At 59.3% G+C, this 17920-nt stretch overlaps 1 protein-coding gene across 1 annotated transcript in view; it reads right to left on the reverse strand.

Moving 5' to 3' along the window:
- Positions 1-13611, reverse strand: part of CACNA1E (calcium voltage-gated channel subunit alpha1 E) — a 92460-nt gene extending 78849 nt beyond the window's left edge. The window contains exons 1-2 of the mRNA XM_050712143.1: positions 13489-13611; positions 3026-3437 (exon numbers count right to left, since the gene is read on the reverse strand). Of these exons, the coding sequence (XP_050568100.1) occupies positions 3026-3411 (386 nt within the window). The 5' untranslated portion in view covers positions 3412-3437; positions 13489-13611. The remainder of the gene's footprint in view (positions 1-3025; positions 3438-13488) is intronic.
- Positions 13612-17920: the final 4309 nt, after the last annotated feature.

A 17920-nucleotide genomic window follows, 5' to 3' on the forward strand; every position in this document is an offset into this window, starting at 1 on the left:
GCCTCGCGCTGCGCCCAGAGGAGTAAAAGGGAGAGGAGAAGGGGCAGGGGGTGAGGGATGGACACCTCTGGGAGAGATGTGCTGCTCAGCCACTGCTCAAGGCCAAAATCCCACGATGCATCCACATGGCATTGCTCCCAGGCAATGAAACAGCACAGCCACGGCTTTTTCCTGCATCGCTGCTCTTGCGGGGTAAAACAAGCAGGGAGAGCCATCCTAAAGCATCCTGAGGGCATCCTAAAGCAGGAGCATCACCGGTGAATAATTCATGCACGAATAAAGAGGGTGCTGGGCACTGGGCCAGCCGGGGGCATGCTGCTGTCCCCAGCCCGGGGACATTTCCTGGGCAGCCCCGCTGGCACCACGGAGCCAGCAGCAGGGATGCCCCATGTGGGCTCGCACCCTCTCCATCACCACAGCCAGTTAAACCCAGATGGTGCCACGCGCTGGGGAATAGCAGCAGTGCACAGCAAGGGGGCCTTTTGTGTAGCGCAGCACCGAGGGAAAGGAAAAAAAGGGAAAAAAAAGTCGGCTTCATTTGTAGTCTGGGATGCAGAGCGCGCACGTAACCAGCCAGATTGCCAAGTTGTAAAGAGCCACCGAGATCTGCTAGCAGCACCGCGTGCATTTTCACAGCTTCTTCCACGCTCTTGCTTCCCCCAGGAGAAATGCACAAACCTGGAGCTGCTCCTGGCCACGCTCTGCACGGATGGGAGCGAGCAGCAAATGCCTCCTGCCCTGCTGCTCCACGGGCCGCAGCTCCCAGACGTGCCCCGGGGGACTTGCAGAGCCCTCGGCTCCAGCACTGGGGTCAGGGAATTGTTCCCAAAAGCAGGGCACAGTTTGTGTTCCTCCCCAGCCACACAAGCCAAACTCCATAAATAAATGTGTCCCACGGATTTAAGCCAAGCAAGGTGGCTCCTGACCTCTGCCGACTGAGCTTGAGGCTTTCCTTGGGGACGTCCCCGTGGCAGGGCTGCCTGTGCTGACCACCAGCTAAAGAAGCCGCCAGTCGGGGACCCCACAGGAGGTTCTGCGTTTGCTCATTTGAGACAACAGTGGGGATGGGACAGGGCATCAGGCTGGGGCTCTGCAAAATGGCATTTAGTGTCTGCCTTGGCCCTGGGTCCCTTACACCAGAGCAAGGAGGACGGGGCACCAAAAAATTGAGCCTCCCACAGAACCACGACCCCATGCACACTCGAGCAGCATGTGGTGTGCCGTGCTTTCTGGTCTCTGCCTCCATTTCCCCATGAAAATATAGAGACAAGAGCGTAGTACCCCTCCTATTATTCCCTCTTATGAAGGGGAAAGCACACTGCACTATTTTTCCGCTGCCAAAAGGCAACAGTGGCAAGGCTTTGGTACGGACACCCCCGCCCCCCAAACTATTTTCCAGGTGCTGAACTTGAAGCCTGCACTCAGCAGAGCTTTCCAAACACTAAATCTCAGTCAAAACTCATCATTACAAACAGAATGATAGGTAAGGAAAAACATTTGACGTTTTTCTGCCCCACGTGCCCTGAGATGACCCTGGGCACCAGGGCACATACCCACGGGAGGGTTGGGGATCTCACCAGCTCCAGGGCTTCTCCAAAGCCTAAGGGACCTTCCCAGCCTGGAGAACCACCCCATTAAAGAGGGACGGGTTGGGCTGGCAGCCTTCTGTGTGTCCCCATGGCATTAAACAAAGAGAGCAAATACCAGGCCGCGTTTCGGAGCCACTGCTCGATGGAGGGGCCGGCAGCGGCGCGAGGGCGCGCGCCGTGCCTAAGGGCTCCGGGTCGCCTCCCCGCCACCCAGCAGGGCTGCAGGCATGCCGGCAGCTAATTAGTGAGCAGCCCTTGCAGCAGCTCGCTCCTTAACGAGGCCACCCCCTCTCCTTCCTGCCTGCCCATGATTTATTCATCCAGCAGCCCCGGTGGGGCGCGGGGGATAACGAGGCAGCGGGTGCTCGCCGAGCCCATGTGTCACCTTCCTGGGCTGTCCCCACGCTCAGGCATGCCGGTGCCCAGCTGAAAAAGTGCCAGCCACAAGAGAAGGCACAGCTAGCTGGGAGCAGCCTCGATTTTATCACAAAACCCTCCTGTCGGTGCTTTACTGCTGGCAATGGCAGAGCAGGATATTGGGCAGCAGCTCACCCCTGGCTGTTTTTATTTTTGCTGAGCAGACACAAACAGGGAACACCCTTGCAATTAAATGCATGGCTGAAGCATGTGGCTGCAGCCTGGCTTGTGCAGCAGATGCTGGGCAAGGGAGCGTGACCCTGGGCTCGGTGCTGTGAGAAAAACCCAGCTCCAAGGCAAACCACGGGAGGGAGTTAATTAAAGGAAAGTAATAAGTAAAAAAGCTGGAGCGGGCGCTAGCTCTGCCCAGCACTTTGATCCTTGTCTCCCAGGCTCGTTAACATCCCCGGCTGGCTCTGAGTCAGGGGCACTTGGCCACCTCTCAGGATGAAGTGCAAGTCCTCTTGCAGCGGGGCTCAAGCCACAGCAAAAGCAAAAGGGGATGACCCCAAACGCATCCCAGAGCTGCAGCCAAGGTGAACTCCATCCCACCAGGACCCGGCACACAGAGGGGACCTGGCCTGGCTGCCTGCTGGGTGGCAGAGCCACTGCAGCAACAGGTGGAGGTGGGGATGGAGATGTCCCAGCCCAAAGCTCACAGCAGGGACCTCAGCAGCCACCCAGGTCCCATTTGTTTGAATTGCATCAGATTTCAGATACATAGGACATCCAAGACAACTTTCCCTGGGTTCTCCACCCCACAACTCAGGGAGCCCCTCACCTGCCAAGGCTCCCTCGCACCGTTCCCATCAGATGCACCCGCCAAGAGACACCCCCAGCCAACAACCACCACACGGAGCACCACGTTATCCCTCCCCATCTCTCACACGCACCCCAAAAACTCCAAAAACCCATCCAGGACATTCTGCGGGTCGAGCACAGTGATGCTGACCGCTCCACGGTGCTGACACCGCTGCGCCCGCCCCCTGCCTACCCTTTTGGCCCCGACCCCTACTTACTCCCACTCCTTCCTCCGTGCCTGCGGCGTGCTCTGCATCTTGTGCGCCTCGTGCGCCTTGATGATGTCCCTCTGCTCGATCAGCCCGCCCCGACGGCGCTTGATGACATCCGGGCTGATGGGGACGTACTGCCCCAGGTCCAGGGCGCTGCCACCATCGCCATCCCGGGGCTGGTAGAGGGCATCGAAGCTGGCGGCGCGTGACACCAGCGCCTCGGCCAGGCTCTGGGGCTCCAGCAGGTTGCAGGACTGGGTGCTCTGCATCAGGCCGAGCCGGTGCTTGCGCCACGTCTCCTCCTCGGGCAGGGCCAGGACGTAGCGGGGGGGGGCGGCCAGCTCAGCCCCCCTGCCCGGGGCGCTGACGGAGCACGTGCCGAGTCCGAGCATCCTCGGTGCCGGTGCAGCTCATCACTCTGGGGGGGCACAAGAAACAGCGGAGGCTCAGGGTTTTAACTCTTTGTCCCAACTATTCCCTCCCAGAGCATCCCTGCAAGTCCTGTTTCTCCTGGGGGAGAGCACGGCAGGGACTCCCAGGCTGGGCTCGGACCCCCTGCACCGTCGCTTTCCGTACAATGGAAACGCTGTAGCATACAATGAGGAGAGGTTGGCTGCTGCCATTGAAACTATAAACAGAGATCCTTCACTCCGCTACTTTGCTTGCCCATGTGACTTTATTTATTTTTATTTTTTTAAGTGCATTCATTAATATTTTTTTTTAATTTAGTCCTGGGTACCCTCACAATTGAGCATTTTCCCAGCTCACTGCCCTTCTCCTGACCGTCCTTGCTCACTCACAGTCCTAGTCCAGCCACTCTGGTTTATCACAACCACCCTGCAGCACCGTTTCTTTCCCGAGCATCTATTTGGGTAGGAGAGGAAACAAGGGCAGGGGCTTTTCACATTCAGCAGGGCTGCAGCAGAGCCCCGGTGCCAGGATCTGGCCCCAAATAAGAAGGGACACGAGCGCAGGCCATGGTGCTCCCCTAATCCTTGCACACAATAAGCTCAAGGGACACATTTTGTGACTTGGCTACCCCCAAGGCTTGGAGGCAAGCGAAAAGATCAAGCGGAGCCATCAAATGAAACGCCGAGGAAGTTTGAGGAAATAAATAGAAATAATTAGCTCTGCCTTCGCCCCGCAAACAGGGCTCACGCTGCCAGGAGAACAAGCCACGTTCCCTCCAGAGCAGTGACAAGCAGCGGAGGGAGGATGCCAGAACATTTTGTTAAGGCGAGGAGCTGATGAGGCTGCGCGCTAACGAGGACGCCGAGCATCTGCAGCACGGCAGCCCCTGCTCTAGCCCTCAGTCCTCCTGCTTACTCCTGAACCAAACCGGCTTTATTTTTACCCAAAACCCGAGTTAGTGGGAAAAAAAACGCGTTTCTTCACCCAGCTTCTGCTGTTTCATCCCAATCCTTGTCTCCCATGAACTCAAAACCAGTGCAAGCTAACACATGGCCGGCTCCAAAAATGCAGATGCCCACCAGGATCCAGCCACAAATGGGTTAAAATCAGACAAAACCACCCAAAGAAATTCTTGCTGCCCCCAGCATCCCCAAAAAAAGCCCCGCGAAGGTGTCCTGCAGCAGGGGTGAACTGGCCGCGGTCCCATCACCAAGACAGGCCCAGGGGAAAATTAGTTAATGACGGCTGATAATTAAAAAAGCGAAAGGCAACGGCGTGGGTAGGGAGATTATTAGCACTGCTTGGGGGAACCGTGTGTCAAGCTATGATAATCAGTTCCCTGGGAGATTTGGGGAGGGAGGAGAACCAGAAATGAGCTGGCTCTCCCAAGGATGAACCGCCAGGATGCTTTTGTGCTCCGTGAACAACGGGCACTCATGGCGGCTGGCACAGGTCCGTACACCTTGTGGCGTATACCAGTTAGCAGAAAACCAAGCTCAGAGCAAAATTTGGGAGAAAAAAGCAGTGAGCTGCGGGGTTTGCTCTTTGCCCCTGAAATAGGGAAGCCTTTGAGGGACACGCACCGAGCCGGCGAGCCCGAACGGCGATGCCAACGGGGTGCCTCATCCTCAGGAGATGACCACGTGCTGCCAGCTCACTCGGCCCATTTATTGGAGGTTTCACCCCAAACCGCTCGCCCAGGCCAGGGGAGCAGCAGGGCAGCTCTCCCGACACGCTTCTTTTCCCCTCAGCGGCTGATTAAAGACCACAGAGCCTCGGCCAGCTCCCAGCCGAGCTGCATGAGGACGTTCCTTTTTGGGGTTTCTCTGTCTGCCTGTTTACATTGCGGTGGCAGCAACCGAGCTTCCAGCCAAGTAACTCCCTGTTACCATAATAACCCCGCTCAGCTCATAAGGAGCTCCGAAAGCTCTTTGCAGCCCTTATCTGAGCAATCCTCCCCGGGTTTAAGCAGCAAATGCTCAGTGCTGTGCTGCCCCACGGGGCTGAGCTGCCCCAGGCTGTCACTGCTGGGGGGACACAGCACCCTGGGGCCACAAACCTGACCGCCGGCACCCACACAAACCGTGAGGGACGCGGAGACCCCTTCCAGGGACAGCCCTCAGCCTGCGACAGGCGCAGCCCCCAGCGGTGTCATGCTGGGAAGGACAAAAGCTGCCAGAGCTCGGCTGGCGTCCAGCAGCCCAGCATCCCTTCCCAGGGGTTGGGGGAGCTGCTGAGAGCAGGGGACAGCTCTGCTTTGATGGCACCGTGTCCTGCTGTTAGCATCCATCCTGCCTGCCGAATAAACAGGGGAATAGAGGAGGGTGGGTAAAGCAGGCAGGAGCACCCAGGAGCTGCCTCCAAGAGCCTCCCGAACACCCTGGGCTTACCCCGAGCTGCTCTGTACAGGGAAGAGCACACACAAGGACACAAAGCAAAGCAGCACAAGACCTCGGAGCGAGAGAAAAGCCTTTTCCAGACAGCCTTTTGTCTGGGAAACGGCCTTTGTTCCCTGCAACCTGCGATGCTCCCACGTCCCTGGGCTGAGCATCGCCTGGCCTCCCCACGACAGCCCAGAGAGCTGTCCAAGTGACTCCTCAGCAACCCCGCTATTATTAATACAGGCGCACATCGAGAAAAGGGCAGGAGAGACGGTGACTGCCAGGGGACACAGGGACAACGAGGTGTCCCAGAGCACGGGAGGGCGAAGCTGAGGAAGCACGCGGTGATTTGTGAGCAGCGCCTGAAGCCGGCGGCGCTCGGGGCGGTATGTGCATCCAGCCAGGGATCGCGCCCCGAGGAGCTCGCTTCCCAAAGAAGGGCACAGCCAGGGCTCCTCAGGATCATTTCCAGCTGCAAGCGCCGGGCCAGCCTCCAGGAACACAGCCCTGCCGCGCGGGACACGCTGCCCTCCTTGCAAGGTTTGGCTCAAAAAAAAAAAAAGTGTGAGGTCGCTCCCGCACCGCCTGCTGCACACAGCACGGGGCAGGTGGGTGATGGTGCGGTGCTGGGCACGCAAACCAGCCCCGAGCAGCACCTCCATACCACCCCCTGCTGCCCCCGAGGACGGCGTGGGTTTAAGGGCACAGCTGCTGTAACCAGCAGACATCACCCCAGCAGGCTCCGCACGTCCCGGATCCCCCCGATGCTCACCCCGCAGGAGGCTCCAGGCGAGCATCTCCAAGCTGCTGGGGCCGATCCTGCCCCGCAGGGACACGGGACATGGCGCTGCCCGGCCTGGCGATGCAGGAAAGCTCATTTCAAAGCCAACAAACGGCTCCAAATGGTACCAAGGTCCGCGCTGCTCTCATCCCGAAGGCGACCGCAGAAACCGCCGAGGTGGAGAGGAGCAGGAGCTGCCAGCACAAGCCCGGGCGCGTTAGAAGTTGCTGTGCAACAGGGAAAGGAAACGCTCTGAAAAATAAATAGAGCGGTCTCCCAGAAACGCCGCTGGCAGGGAGCTGCTCTCTCCCGGAGCACCTGGACCAGAGGCATTGGCATCGGCGTGCCTGATGAGGAACACAGGTCAGCTGCAAGCCACAGGGAGGGCTTAAAGCAAATCGAGGGGAAAACACGCAGCCAGTAGCATTCATGCTATGGCTTCTCCAGAAGGGTCTGGTTTAGCTAAAATCCGCCTGCTGGGGCTGGGCAGGACGGACACACGGACTGCAGGATGGCAGGAGAGCATCCCATGGGGGTGGCCGTCCCCAGCGCAGCCGCCGGCTTCTCCCCCCATCGAGACCCATGGGCAGCTTTCTGGGCTGCCCTCCCTAAATCCCCCCGCCCCGCCAACAAACTTCCCCAGAAAAATAACAACCAACTGTTTCACCTGGCGAAGCCGGGGAGAAGAAGTTCTCGCTTCCAGCGGCGCCTTCGCCAAGGTGACTCACAACCCACAACGTGTGTCACCGCTTAATAGACCTGCGAAGGCAATTACACCGTCATGCAAACAGCGCGCCCGTGGCACCGGGAGTCACAGCACCCCTGAGAGGTTAAAACAATGGGATGCTGTAGAGCTGAGCGACGGGAGGCTTTATTCTCTGACTTTTCGTCTTCTTATGTACAGATACTCACTGAAAAGGTCTTGTTGTTTGTGCAAAAAGGACTCTTGCACAGATTGCACGGCGAAGAAGCAAAGGGGATGGGGAATAAGTCTGCCCTGCCATGCCAAAGGCTTGCAGAAGAAACCCTATATACGTATATGCATACATATATACATACATACACCCTATATACACCCAACACCACGAGGTCCTCACCCACCACGAGCCCCAGGACCAGGCAGAGCAGAGCAGGGGACATCACACCGCATGGGGTTCCCCTTCATCAGCAACCCCAACGAGCCCTTTTGGGGTCAAATCCCCGCATTTCCATCACGCTCCCTTCTCCCCAAAATGTTAATTTTTTCACTGAAAGCTCATCCAGCCCCGTCAGCCCCCGAGCTCTGCTTTTCCCCTTCTTTTACCAGTTTCTTACAGTCGCTGGCATCGAGCTGCTAATACCTCTATTGCCTCTTTTCTTCTGCTCTTTATTTGTGGCATTATTTTCTAGCTGCTTTTTCATCCCTCTGAAGCCCGGCACTTGGAATAATTTACACCCGTGTAAGCGCCTTGAGGGAGAGCGACTTGTAGGACACCGACACCTGCGCGGTGCAAATGAGCTCAAAAATAGGGCTGAGACGGGTTCAGGGGGCACAGACACAGCCAGGAACAACGCCTGGGCGCAGCCTCCGACCTCCACATCGCCAGCAGCCACCACCTGGGAGGATGCAGCAGGGGAAAGCGACGCACCTCTTATTTTTTTTTTTTTGCATCATTTCTTAATAGCAGAAGGCTGCTCCCATGGTCTGCCAGGAGCAGCTCCGCCCGGCCCCGAGATGGCCAGTCCATTTGCCAGCCACGTCTCAATGACGGAGTGATGCCCAGTGGCTGAAATTGAACTGAAGAAGAGAATTGACCCTTTTACAGCTTCTTTCACATTTGGCCTTCGCAGTTTGGGGGTCTACCCTACTTGCAAACAGATGCAAGCGCATCGCGGCGGCACATCAGCAGCCCCGCACTACCCGTGCCTCCCTGCCATGGGGAAGCCAGGCGAGGAGCTGCCTCCCTCGGGTGTCACACTGCTTGTCCCACGCTCCCAAACCACCACTGGGAATTTCTTAGAAGCCTGAAGGATGCTGCCAACAGATGTCCAGCTGGGGTTTTGGGGCTTTCTCCTCCTCCACTACGGTGCCTGTCCTATCCTGCACCATGGTACCCCCTGCCCCGGCATCACTTACTCGCTCTCAGCACCTCGGAAGCAGGAGATGCTGTCTCCGACAGCCTCACTCCCCCCTCTCCTCTTGCCCTCCCGCTCCTTCCTAAATAGTTTATGAGCATTGATTTTCCCCATGCCAGTCATGCGCTGGCTCCCAGCAGGCTTCGGCAGCACCGCGGCCTCGGGAGCGCTGCTTGTGCACAGCCAGGGCTCCCGGGCCAGTAATTGGGCAACTTCTTCCCGTGGTGCCTTGGCTCCTTGGTCCCAAGCCGCAGAGCTCCCAGACCCATGGGACAGTGATGGTTTTGCCCAACCTACACCTTGGCTATGAGATGTCGAGGGGCAGTGATCTCTTGTGTCAGATTTTTGCAGATTTCTGCAAAGTGAGAGGGATCCAAGAATTTACGCTTCCTAGCCAGCCTTCCGCCTCCTTCCCTGCTCTCCCCTGGGGGGCAGACAGCAAAATTCATCCCTCCAGGAGGGCAGTGACACATCCTCCCTCCTGCAGCTGGATCCAATGCAGTCCCTTTATATTTTGGGTTTCAATCAGGTTGTTCTCTGGCTTTAAGCCTCACACGTGCATTAGCCACCAACAAAACCTCTCGCGAGGGCTCCTGCTTTCCCTCGCGAGCTCTCCTCTGACATCTGTCGGTCTGTCTGGGGCGGTATCAAGCACCCATCGTGCTAGTGCAGGATCCCCACCCAGGAATACGAGCCCTGAGCCACCCCACGGCACCCAGCACCGACCTCACAGCCAGGCTGCAGGGGCACCTGTGCCGAACCACCCCTCCGCGCCCACACTCGCAGATAATTTCCACATTTTGCACCCAAAAAGAAAAAAAAAAATAGCACCGGAGCTTGTTAACATAAGCAAATCCAAAAAAAAAAAAAAAAGGAGGAAATAAAGTTGTCAGCCCTACCGCAAAGAAGTTTCCAAGCAGTCAGCATCTTTGCTGTGCGGGGGAGCGGCGCTGCGGATCGCACCCAGCCACCGAGGGGTTTCCAGACAGGAGGCAGCACAGCCTCGGCGCCGAAGTTGCCATTCCAGAGAAGCTTTTGGGAGGCAGGAACACTCCCCAAAACTGCCAGGCTCTTCCCGGTCACCTCCAGCCTCCACCCGAAGCGTAAAACACCGGTACCCAAGAGCAAGATGCGCCCCGGCGCATCTGGAGCGTGGGGGAGCGGGGCACGACGGCGCGATGGGCCAGGACCCCACTGCACAGCCTGACCCCTGATGAGGGTTTAACCAAGGATATCGCGCACCGCAGCCCCCGGGGAGCTTTGCCATGGGAAGACGCCGAGGGGGAGGCAGAGCAGCCCCGAGCCCCCCCGTGCCGAGGACCGCAGCCTGCTGGAAGCGGCTAACGCAGCGCGTTCACTCCAGGCTTGCTCCTTCCATATGCCAGCGAAAAATAAAGTCCAAAAGCAGAGCAGCAGCGATAGATTTCTACGGCTACCATAGCGAGGAAAAAGCCCGTCGTACAGAGAGCCGCGTGCCGTCTCCCAGAAACTCCCTGCGCTGCAAATGCCAAATTATTAAGTCAAGAGGAAGAAGGGGAAAAAAAAACCTCTCCATAACAGATTGCGATTGTGTTTCCTCTCAAAAGAACAACACTATCCACATACCCTCGCTGCTGCTTTCCTGTTTAGCGCTCGCTCTGGCAGCTCGTTATTTAGGAGCTGGGGAAGAACACCTGCACCCATGGGTGCCCCCCTCGGCCGCAGCACCCGCTCCTGCGCCAGCACCCTTTGGAGCGGCGCTCGATAAAAACAGGCTCTACCTGCCGCAGCGCCAGTGGGCGCCGAGCAGTGACATCGCAGCTGGAGGGAGATTTCCTCAGCACCCGAGCCAGCCCAGCCCCACAGGGATGCTCTCACCCCACAAAGCCAGCGCTTGGGGTATTTCAGCAGAGCCTGGGGTCTGGGGGGGAGGGAAATCTGGGGAGACTCAGCCCCCACCGCAACGGGTCCCTTCCTGCCCGCCTTCCTCTTGTTGTCTGGTCCTAAAGTTTCAGAAAGCAGAGACAGACCTGAAAATGGGAATATAAGGAGCAATAATATTTTTCAGCTCTTTTTTAAAAAAAAAAAGTCACAAATCGTGATTTTTTTTTTTTTTTTAAACATATTTCTGTAACCTGATGGGACACTTACATAGCCTTGGCTGGGGGAAAGGTGGCATGCTTAGAAAATGATTTTTCTCTTTTTAAATGAGGTCTCCAGGAGATAGAGAACATAAGACAGGGTGCTCATGGTCCCTGTCGAAGGATATTCATGTTTTCTAAAAGGAATTCAGCATCACCTGGAGCAGAACCACCGAACCCCAGCACTTACCCTATAGCTCCAGGAGCCGCGCTGCCCTTATTTGCCCAGTCTGCTCTCCTCTAATATCAAAAAAGGCCCTGAATTATTGAAGGAGCTGATGAACAGCACAAGATGACAACACTATAAGCTGCTCTCACGCCTGCCCACCGTGATTTTGTTTAGCTCCCAAACCCTCGCTCTGACACCACCCCGCTGCTGCAGGGGGTCCAGCCGCAGGACAAGCCTTTATTAATAGAACAGATATTTGATCTGACGGGGCATTTTCAGCCTTTCTTCTATCATCTTGCCCCAGTTCTCCTGGTGAAGCACCTCGAGGACGAGAGGTGGTGCGGGGCTGGTGCCAGGGAAGCCTCCTCTGCCCCCCGCTCACCTCCCAGCACCAGCCGAGCATTACAGCTGACGGGAGCAGGAGAAAAGAGAGATCGCACGCGGGAGACTTCCGAAATTAAAAACAGAGAGAAGGGCCTTCGGGAAAGGAGCCTAGATAATTAAAGCATCAATTCAGATCTCAGCGCCTGCTCGGAGCGAGTCACCCAGGAGCCTGCAGGATGGAGAGCAGCGGGCTCCGAGCAGAGCCCCGGCCTGCCAGCACCTCGCCTCTCGCACCCGGGGGCTGCACCCAAGGGTCCCCAGCCACCAGCAGCGCAGCAAGGGGGTGGCAGGGGTTGCGGAGCTGAACCCCGGGTGCCTTCCCTTAGAGGGGACAGCGGCGACAAGCTCAAGCTCCGCGGGAGCAGGGAGAAAGCCAGCTAGCTGGAATAACAAGCAGGAAGCAGGTGACAGCTCCGAGGTTAATAAACCCTCCCAGCAGCGCTAGCAGCTCCCTGCACGAGCAAAACAGACAAAGTGCCTACAACAAAATCACGACAGGCACAGGCAAGCCGAGCGAGGGTGGTTTGCTGAGCATCCCCGCTCCATGCCCAGCGCTAACCCGACGGGAGCGCAGCATCTCTCCGAAGATCCTACACAAGGCTCAGATTTGCATGTTGCCATCAGGATAAGGGCAAAAATCCCATAGCAGAGGGAAAAAATCCTCCCGGCCAGGCCGTTAATAAGCACGCACGTGCTGCCTGCCGGGGCTGCGGGGAGCAGAGCCAGGCACGGGGCAGAGGAGCCCTGCTGAGCGGAGAGAAAAGCTCCAGCGCCAGAAGTTGCTGGGGAAAAAAAAAAAAAAAAGCTCCGAGAGAAGGGAAGAAGGCATTTGGAGCAGGTGGAAAGTGTCTGCTCCAACCCAGCAGACACACTTCGTTTCGGTTTTGCTTTTTATGTCACATTCACCAGAAGAAAAAAAACATCACCGGGTTTAAAAAAGCGGCTTGCAGCCCCAAATCCTGGAAACGTTTGCCTCCCTGTTCCAGCAGGCAGCACAAAATTTCAGTGCTTTCATAGCTTCTGCCCTCTCCTCCCTCTTCCTCTTGAATTTGCCTGGTGCAAACCAGCTTTGCTCCATAGAAGCATTTCAGTATCAACCAAACCAGTTCCTACAAGGCCGGGAAACTCGCCGTGCTTTGCCACCAAGCCTTGCCATGATGCACCGTGCCGGCATGTCGGATGCCCGTGGGCTCCATGCACCGCAGAGCTGCACCCCCAGGAGAATATTTCCTCTTCTCCTTGCTCAGCTCGGTCCCCGGGCACTCGGAGAGCACCCCCGGTCCCCACCACATTGCTCAGGTACAGAATGCAACAGCTGAACATCCAGCAAGGAGAAGGGAAAGGGCGAGAGGCACAAAAGGCTGTAAATCCACGCACAGAGGGGGAAAACCACGCGAGCGGGGGCCCAGCAGAGGATGCTGGTGGCCGCCACGTAGCAGCGCACGGCGAGATGCCAGCCCCGGCCCCCAGGGACCTGGCACCCTGGGAAAACCTGCCCAGCGTCTGCGTCTTGCGAACCTGGGCTCTAAAAATATCCGGCGGTGCAAGTGACACATTTCGAGCAGAGCCGGCGAGCGGCAGCCCACAGAACCAGACTCACTTAGCATCAGCGGAGATGTGTTTTGTAAACAGATTTTTTTTTTTATTATTATTTATTTTTTTTCAGGTTGCTTAGTAAGGCGCTGATCAACCAGCAGAAGCATTCCTCTGATGTGGCAAAAATGAAGTGGGGGGGGAACCCGGCGAGAGGAAAAATTCCTGCCTTGAACCGGGTGAGAGAAAAATCTCAGTGGCTGGTCCTGATTCTCACCATTTCCCCATGCCCCAGCCCCAAAAATGGGGCTTATAGCCCCAAATATCATACCTACAGCCCCAAAAATGGCACTTAGAGGATGTGGAGCAGCAGTGGTGCCCCGTCCCCAAGCCCCCCGGCAGGGCGCGATGCAGCCGGCTCCACAGGGGCCAGGATGACCGGCAGAGTGCGGAGCAGGAGAAGAGTCACCCAAACTGTTGCTCGGTTAATGACGGTAATTAGCCGCCGGCTTGAGCGACTCCCATTAGTTACAGCCCGATTTCCTCCGCGCACGCGATGGCAATTAAAAACTCACCGCCCGGCCAAGTCGGAAGCGGCCCCCCCGCGGGGCTCATCCAGGACGCACGTGGACGAGGTGCTCGTTCCCTCCGGAGACGCGGATTAATTAGTTATAACCGGGGCTCCTCTCCCAGCCCCGCTCGGAAAAAGCCTCGGCGGCGGTGGCACGGAGCAGATGCCGCGCGGCTCGAGGGGAGAGGCTCGCTTCGGGGCTTGGCTCCGTGCCCCGAGCGCAAAATGGAGCTGGGGTTTCTCTCTGGAGCCGTGCCCGCGTGGAGACGCAGACGTCTGGCCGAAGCGGAGAGCTTCACAAAAAATGTTGTCGGCGGCCCCTGCGAGCTGCTGGCAGGGGGATGCTGCTGCTGCTCGGCGCTGCCCAGCCCTGCCCACGCCTCCGGGCTGGTTTGGGGTTTATTTATAGGCACCAGCCCTTGTAGGCACCAGCCCTCAGAAGGCTGAGGGAGACGGAGCTCACAGCCTCGGGGCTGCCCCGTTCGGGCAACTGCATGGCAAATCCAGGCGCTGATTTCACCTGCAAGTGGGGGTCTCCACGGCAGTGCATGGGCACGCTGACAGCAGCTCTCCGTGCTGGCGAGGAGGGGAGCACCCCTTCTGAGCCGACAGCTAACACGGGAGGCTGAAAGAGGGTCCCCTTGGCCTTGCCGTGTTATTTTTTGGGACCGCTCCCCAGCAAGGCAGCCCCTCACCTTGCAGGTGCCACGGCTTATTTTGGAAGGGAAACACAGCACAATTCATGCCGGGGACCTCTGACCCAGCCCATCCAAGCAGGGCCAGGACGATGCCAGACGCAGCAGAGAGGGAGAACCCCCCCAAAACACCCCAAATCTCATCCCCCCGACCGCCGGGCTGGTTTCCCAGCCCGACAGAGCACTCGTCAGCCTCTCCCCAGGCACGAGGCCCCGCAGCCGTGACTAATGGCCTGTTTTGACATCCCCGAGACACTCCAGCGCTTCCTTTCAGCCGCGGGGAGCAGGAAGGAAGGAGGGAACACGGCCGCGGGGGGCTGGCACCGGCAGCGAGGGGCAGGAAGGGGTTTTGCGGGAGCAACAGGCGCCGAGAAGAAAAGCAGCACGGGAGGGATGCGGGAAGCGGCACCGGGAAGCCCATGCGGGGAGTTTAATTAAAAAGCATCCTCCTCGTGTTAGCACAGCCGCCTCCGGTCCTTGGGGGGGGGACAGCAGAGACACGGCCCCAGCCCTTGGCAGGGCAGCAAAGAGCATCCCAGCCACCAGCCGGGCTGCAGCCATCTGCCACCAGCAGCACCGGCGAGAGGAGCAGCCGAACCCAGGGGGTATGGCTTGCCTTTTTTCTTTTTTTTTCTTCTCCCTTTTTTCCTCCTGACAGCTCTTGCTTCTCTTGCTCAGCTGGCCCTGCTGCCCCCCGGTGGGATGGGGAGAGGGAAGAGCACCGGGATGCAGCTCCAGGTCTCCACAAAGGTTTCGCAGTCAGAGCGGAGCAGCCCTGCAAAGCTGCCCCAAAACGCGCCCCGGTCTCACAACACACATCCAGGCCTAACCCAGCCGAACAAGAGGAGAATCCTTGAGCACTAAGACACCACCCCAGTGTCCTGCCATCCACCTCAAGCCACCAGCATCCCCGCTGGCATCCCCGGCCTGACCACGGCACGCAGGAAACCAGCAGAAGCCCAGCCGCTGCCACCAGGGCACCACTCGCAGAAGTCCCCCGGGGTCACCACGGGCAAGGAGCCCGGTGCCAACAGTAGTGGTGCCGGGGGGTGAGCGGGGATTGTTTTCTCTCTTCAGCTGTCACTGAAGCCATCAGTGTGGCTGTGTGTGAGTGATTCACACCAGTGCATGAAAAGCCGGTGACTCAGTCCTGGGTGCAGTGGGTGGGCGCATTGACTCAGCCGCGCCAGGGGAGGGGGCGCAGGGGGCCCAGGGAGGGTCCTGCTGCCGGGGGTCAGGGGCAGCGCCGGCCGGGAGCTCCCCCCACGTGCTCAGAGGACAGCGTCCCCAGCAGCAGGGGCGGCAGAGATGTCTGCACATCGCCTGAAATAGGTGCCAGGGCGCGACGGGGACGGGCGACGCGCGGCGTCTCGCCGGGGAGGGGTTTGTGCCACCCTGTGCCACGGCGCAGAGGAGACCCCCAGGATGAACGCGTCCCAAACTGCTCTGAACAAACTTTCCGGGTTCTCCAGGACCTCTGAGGAGCAAGGAAACTCAGGCAGGCAGCAGCGGAGCTCAGTGCCATGGGACAGCCTGCAGCCATGACCATCTCTCCACCTCCCAAAGCCAGCCAAGGATTCCCAGCCCTCTGCCACACCAGCGCCGAGACCTGCCCTGTACCACCTGGAGACCAACAGAGCAGCGAGACAAAAAGACACCTCGAGGGACCCAGATCTCAACCCCCGGCACCCTACTGCATGCCAGCAACACCACACAGGCACGTTGGGGAGGAGGAACGGAAGGGAACCCCTCCAAAACACATCCCCATTTGGACGATGCTCGGTCCCCGATTGCTCAGCGGGTGACAGCGATGCCCGGGTCCTGCCAACGATGCCACCAGCAGCCGAGGCTGCAGGCTCGTGTCTCACCGCACCGACAGCGCCTTCCGCAGCGCCGTGCCTCGTCTGCCAAGCAGCCCCGGCGGTGGATCCGGACCAGGCGAGAGCGTCACCGCATCCCACAGCATCCTGAGCCGAGACGCTGAGACCTCCCCATCCGCAGCACGGCCCCAGCACGGCCTGGTGTCAGCACCCAGCGCGGGATGAGCTCACCCACCCGAGGGGACACAGCCCACGGGGGCAGGCAGGGGGGTCCGGGGTGTGAAACGAGACGTGTCTGCTGGGGATGGCAGCAGTGGGTCACCCCCAGCCCCCCCATCCAAGCAGAGGGAGCCACGAGCACCAAACCATGCGCTCTGCGCCGCGAGAGCTGCAGGAGCGTGGCAACACGGCACCATGGTTTTGGGGGCTCCTCGCTGCCATCAGCACCTCCCTGGGGGGGGGGGAGGTGGGGGGATAAACTTGTAGCAGGGCCAGGACCCTCAGCAGAAGAGCAGGGGAGGGGACACGAGATGTGGGGAGCCCGGGGGGGGGGAGGGGGGAGGGGGGCAGGAGGCCTCAGGGCTGGGTGAGCTGAGCACGCAGCCACCCTGTGCAGTACTGGGGGGGGGGGGCTCAGTGAATGGGCCTGGACCCCCTGCCCCAGCTCAGCCCCCCGGTGCAGACCCACGGGTGGGGGTCCAGGGGGTCCTCCCCTTGCCAAGCAGCAGCTGAGGTGGGGGGGGGGGGGGCGGGGACAGGAGCAGGGCCCCCCACGAGCCACCTTAAGCACACCGAGCGGCCCCCCCGCGCTCGCAGGCTACCTTAATAAAAACTTTGTCGGAGCGGGGCTCCTCTCCAGCGCTCGGCCAGGCAGAGAATCCCTCGGAAATCCACCAAACGGGGACGGCTCCGAAAACTTGGGTGCCTGCCCCCCCCCCCCCCCCCCCAACACCTCCCCAGGCGCACCCCACGCGCGGCGGGGCCGGGCCGGGCGCACCCATGGGTGCCCCCGCGCCTCTCCCCGCCGCCTGCCTCGGCTCCCTCCTTCCCCCCGCGGCGTGGAAATAAAAAAATAAAAAAATAAAAAAAAACACCGAGCTCCGAGCATCCTCGGCTGCCAGGGCGAGACAAAAGCCTCGGGAGACGGGAGGCGAGGAAATGTCCACCGGGAGGAGGAGGAGGAGGAGGAAGGCGGCTGCCGGGTGGGCAGCGAGCAGCCGGCGGCTGTCCCCGGCGGGTCCCCAACAGGTAGCAGCTGGGCTCGGCGACATCCCCGGGGACACGGAGAGGGATGAGGGTGGCCCGGGGGGGGGCTTACCTGGGGCGGGAGGCATGGCTCCGGCTGCCCGAGCTATTCCGGAGGCATCGCGGAGATGGCAGGGGGGGAGCCGCGGGGAGGGGAGGGAGGAGGGAGAGGAGCGGGGAAGGGAGGAAGGCGAGGGGGAAGGGGGAGGGGGGGGGGGGGGGGGAGAACGAGAAATTAAAAAAAAAAAAATAGAAAGAAAATAGAGACAGTTAGAATCTGTCTCCTGCCCACACAGTGGAAAAGAAATCTCTGACAATCGGAGAAAGAACTCGCGCACACACACACACACACACCGGAGCGGGCAGACGGGGGATAACAAAGGAGGGAAGGAGCCGAGCTCCGCCAAAACACGGCGAGAAGTGTCCGGGCACACCCCCTGCACACACACACACCCCCGTGTGCACACCCACGCCGTGTGCCCACCCCCAGCAGCCCCCACCCCGGCTGCTCCTGGGCTCATTTGGCCGGGTCCAGCCCGGGACAAGGTGGGGACCCCGCGGTGTCCCCACGGCCAGCCCCGCTGCTCACAGCGCTGTCCCCAAACTGTCCCTGTCCTCCTAGGGAGCCAGGACAGACGCTGCATGGTGCTGCATGGTGCACAGCCCTGCCCCAGCA

This window comes from Cygnus atratus, chromosome 8 (assembly GCF_013377495.2).
Source record: "Cygnus atratus isolate AKBS03 ecotype Queensland, Australia chromosome 8, CAtr_DNAZoo_HiC_assembly, whole genome shotgun sequence".
NCBI classification, from domain to species: Eukaryota; Metazoa; Chordata; class Aves; order Anseriformes; family Anatidae; genus Cygnus; species Cygnus atratus.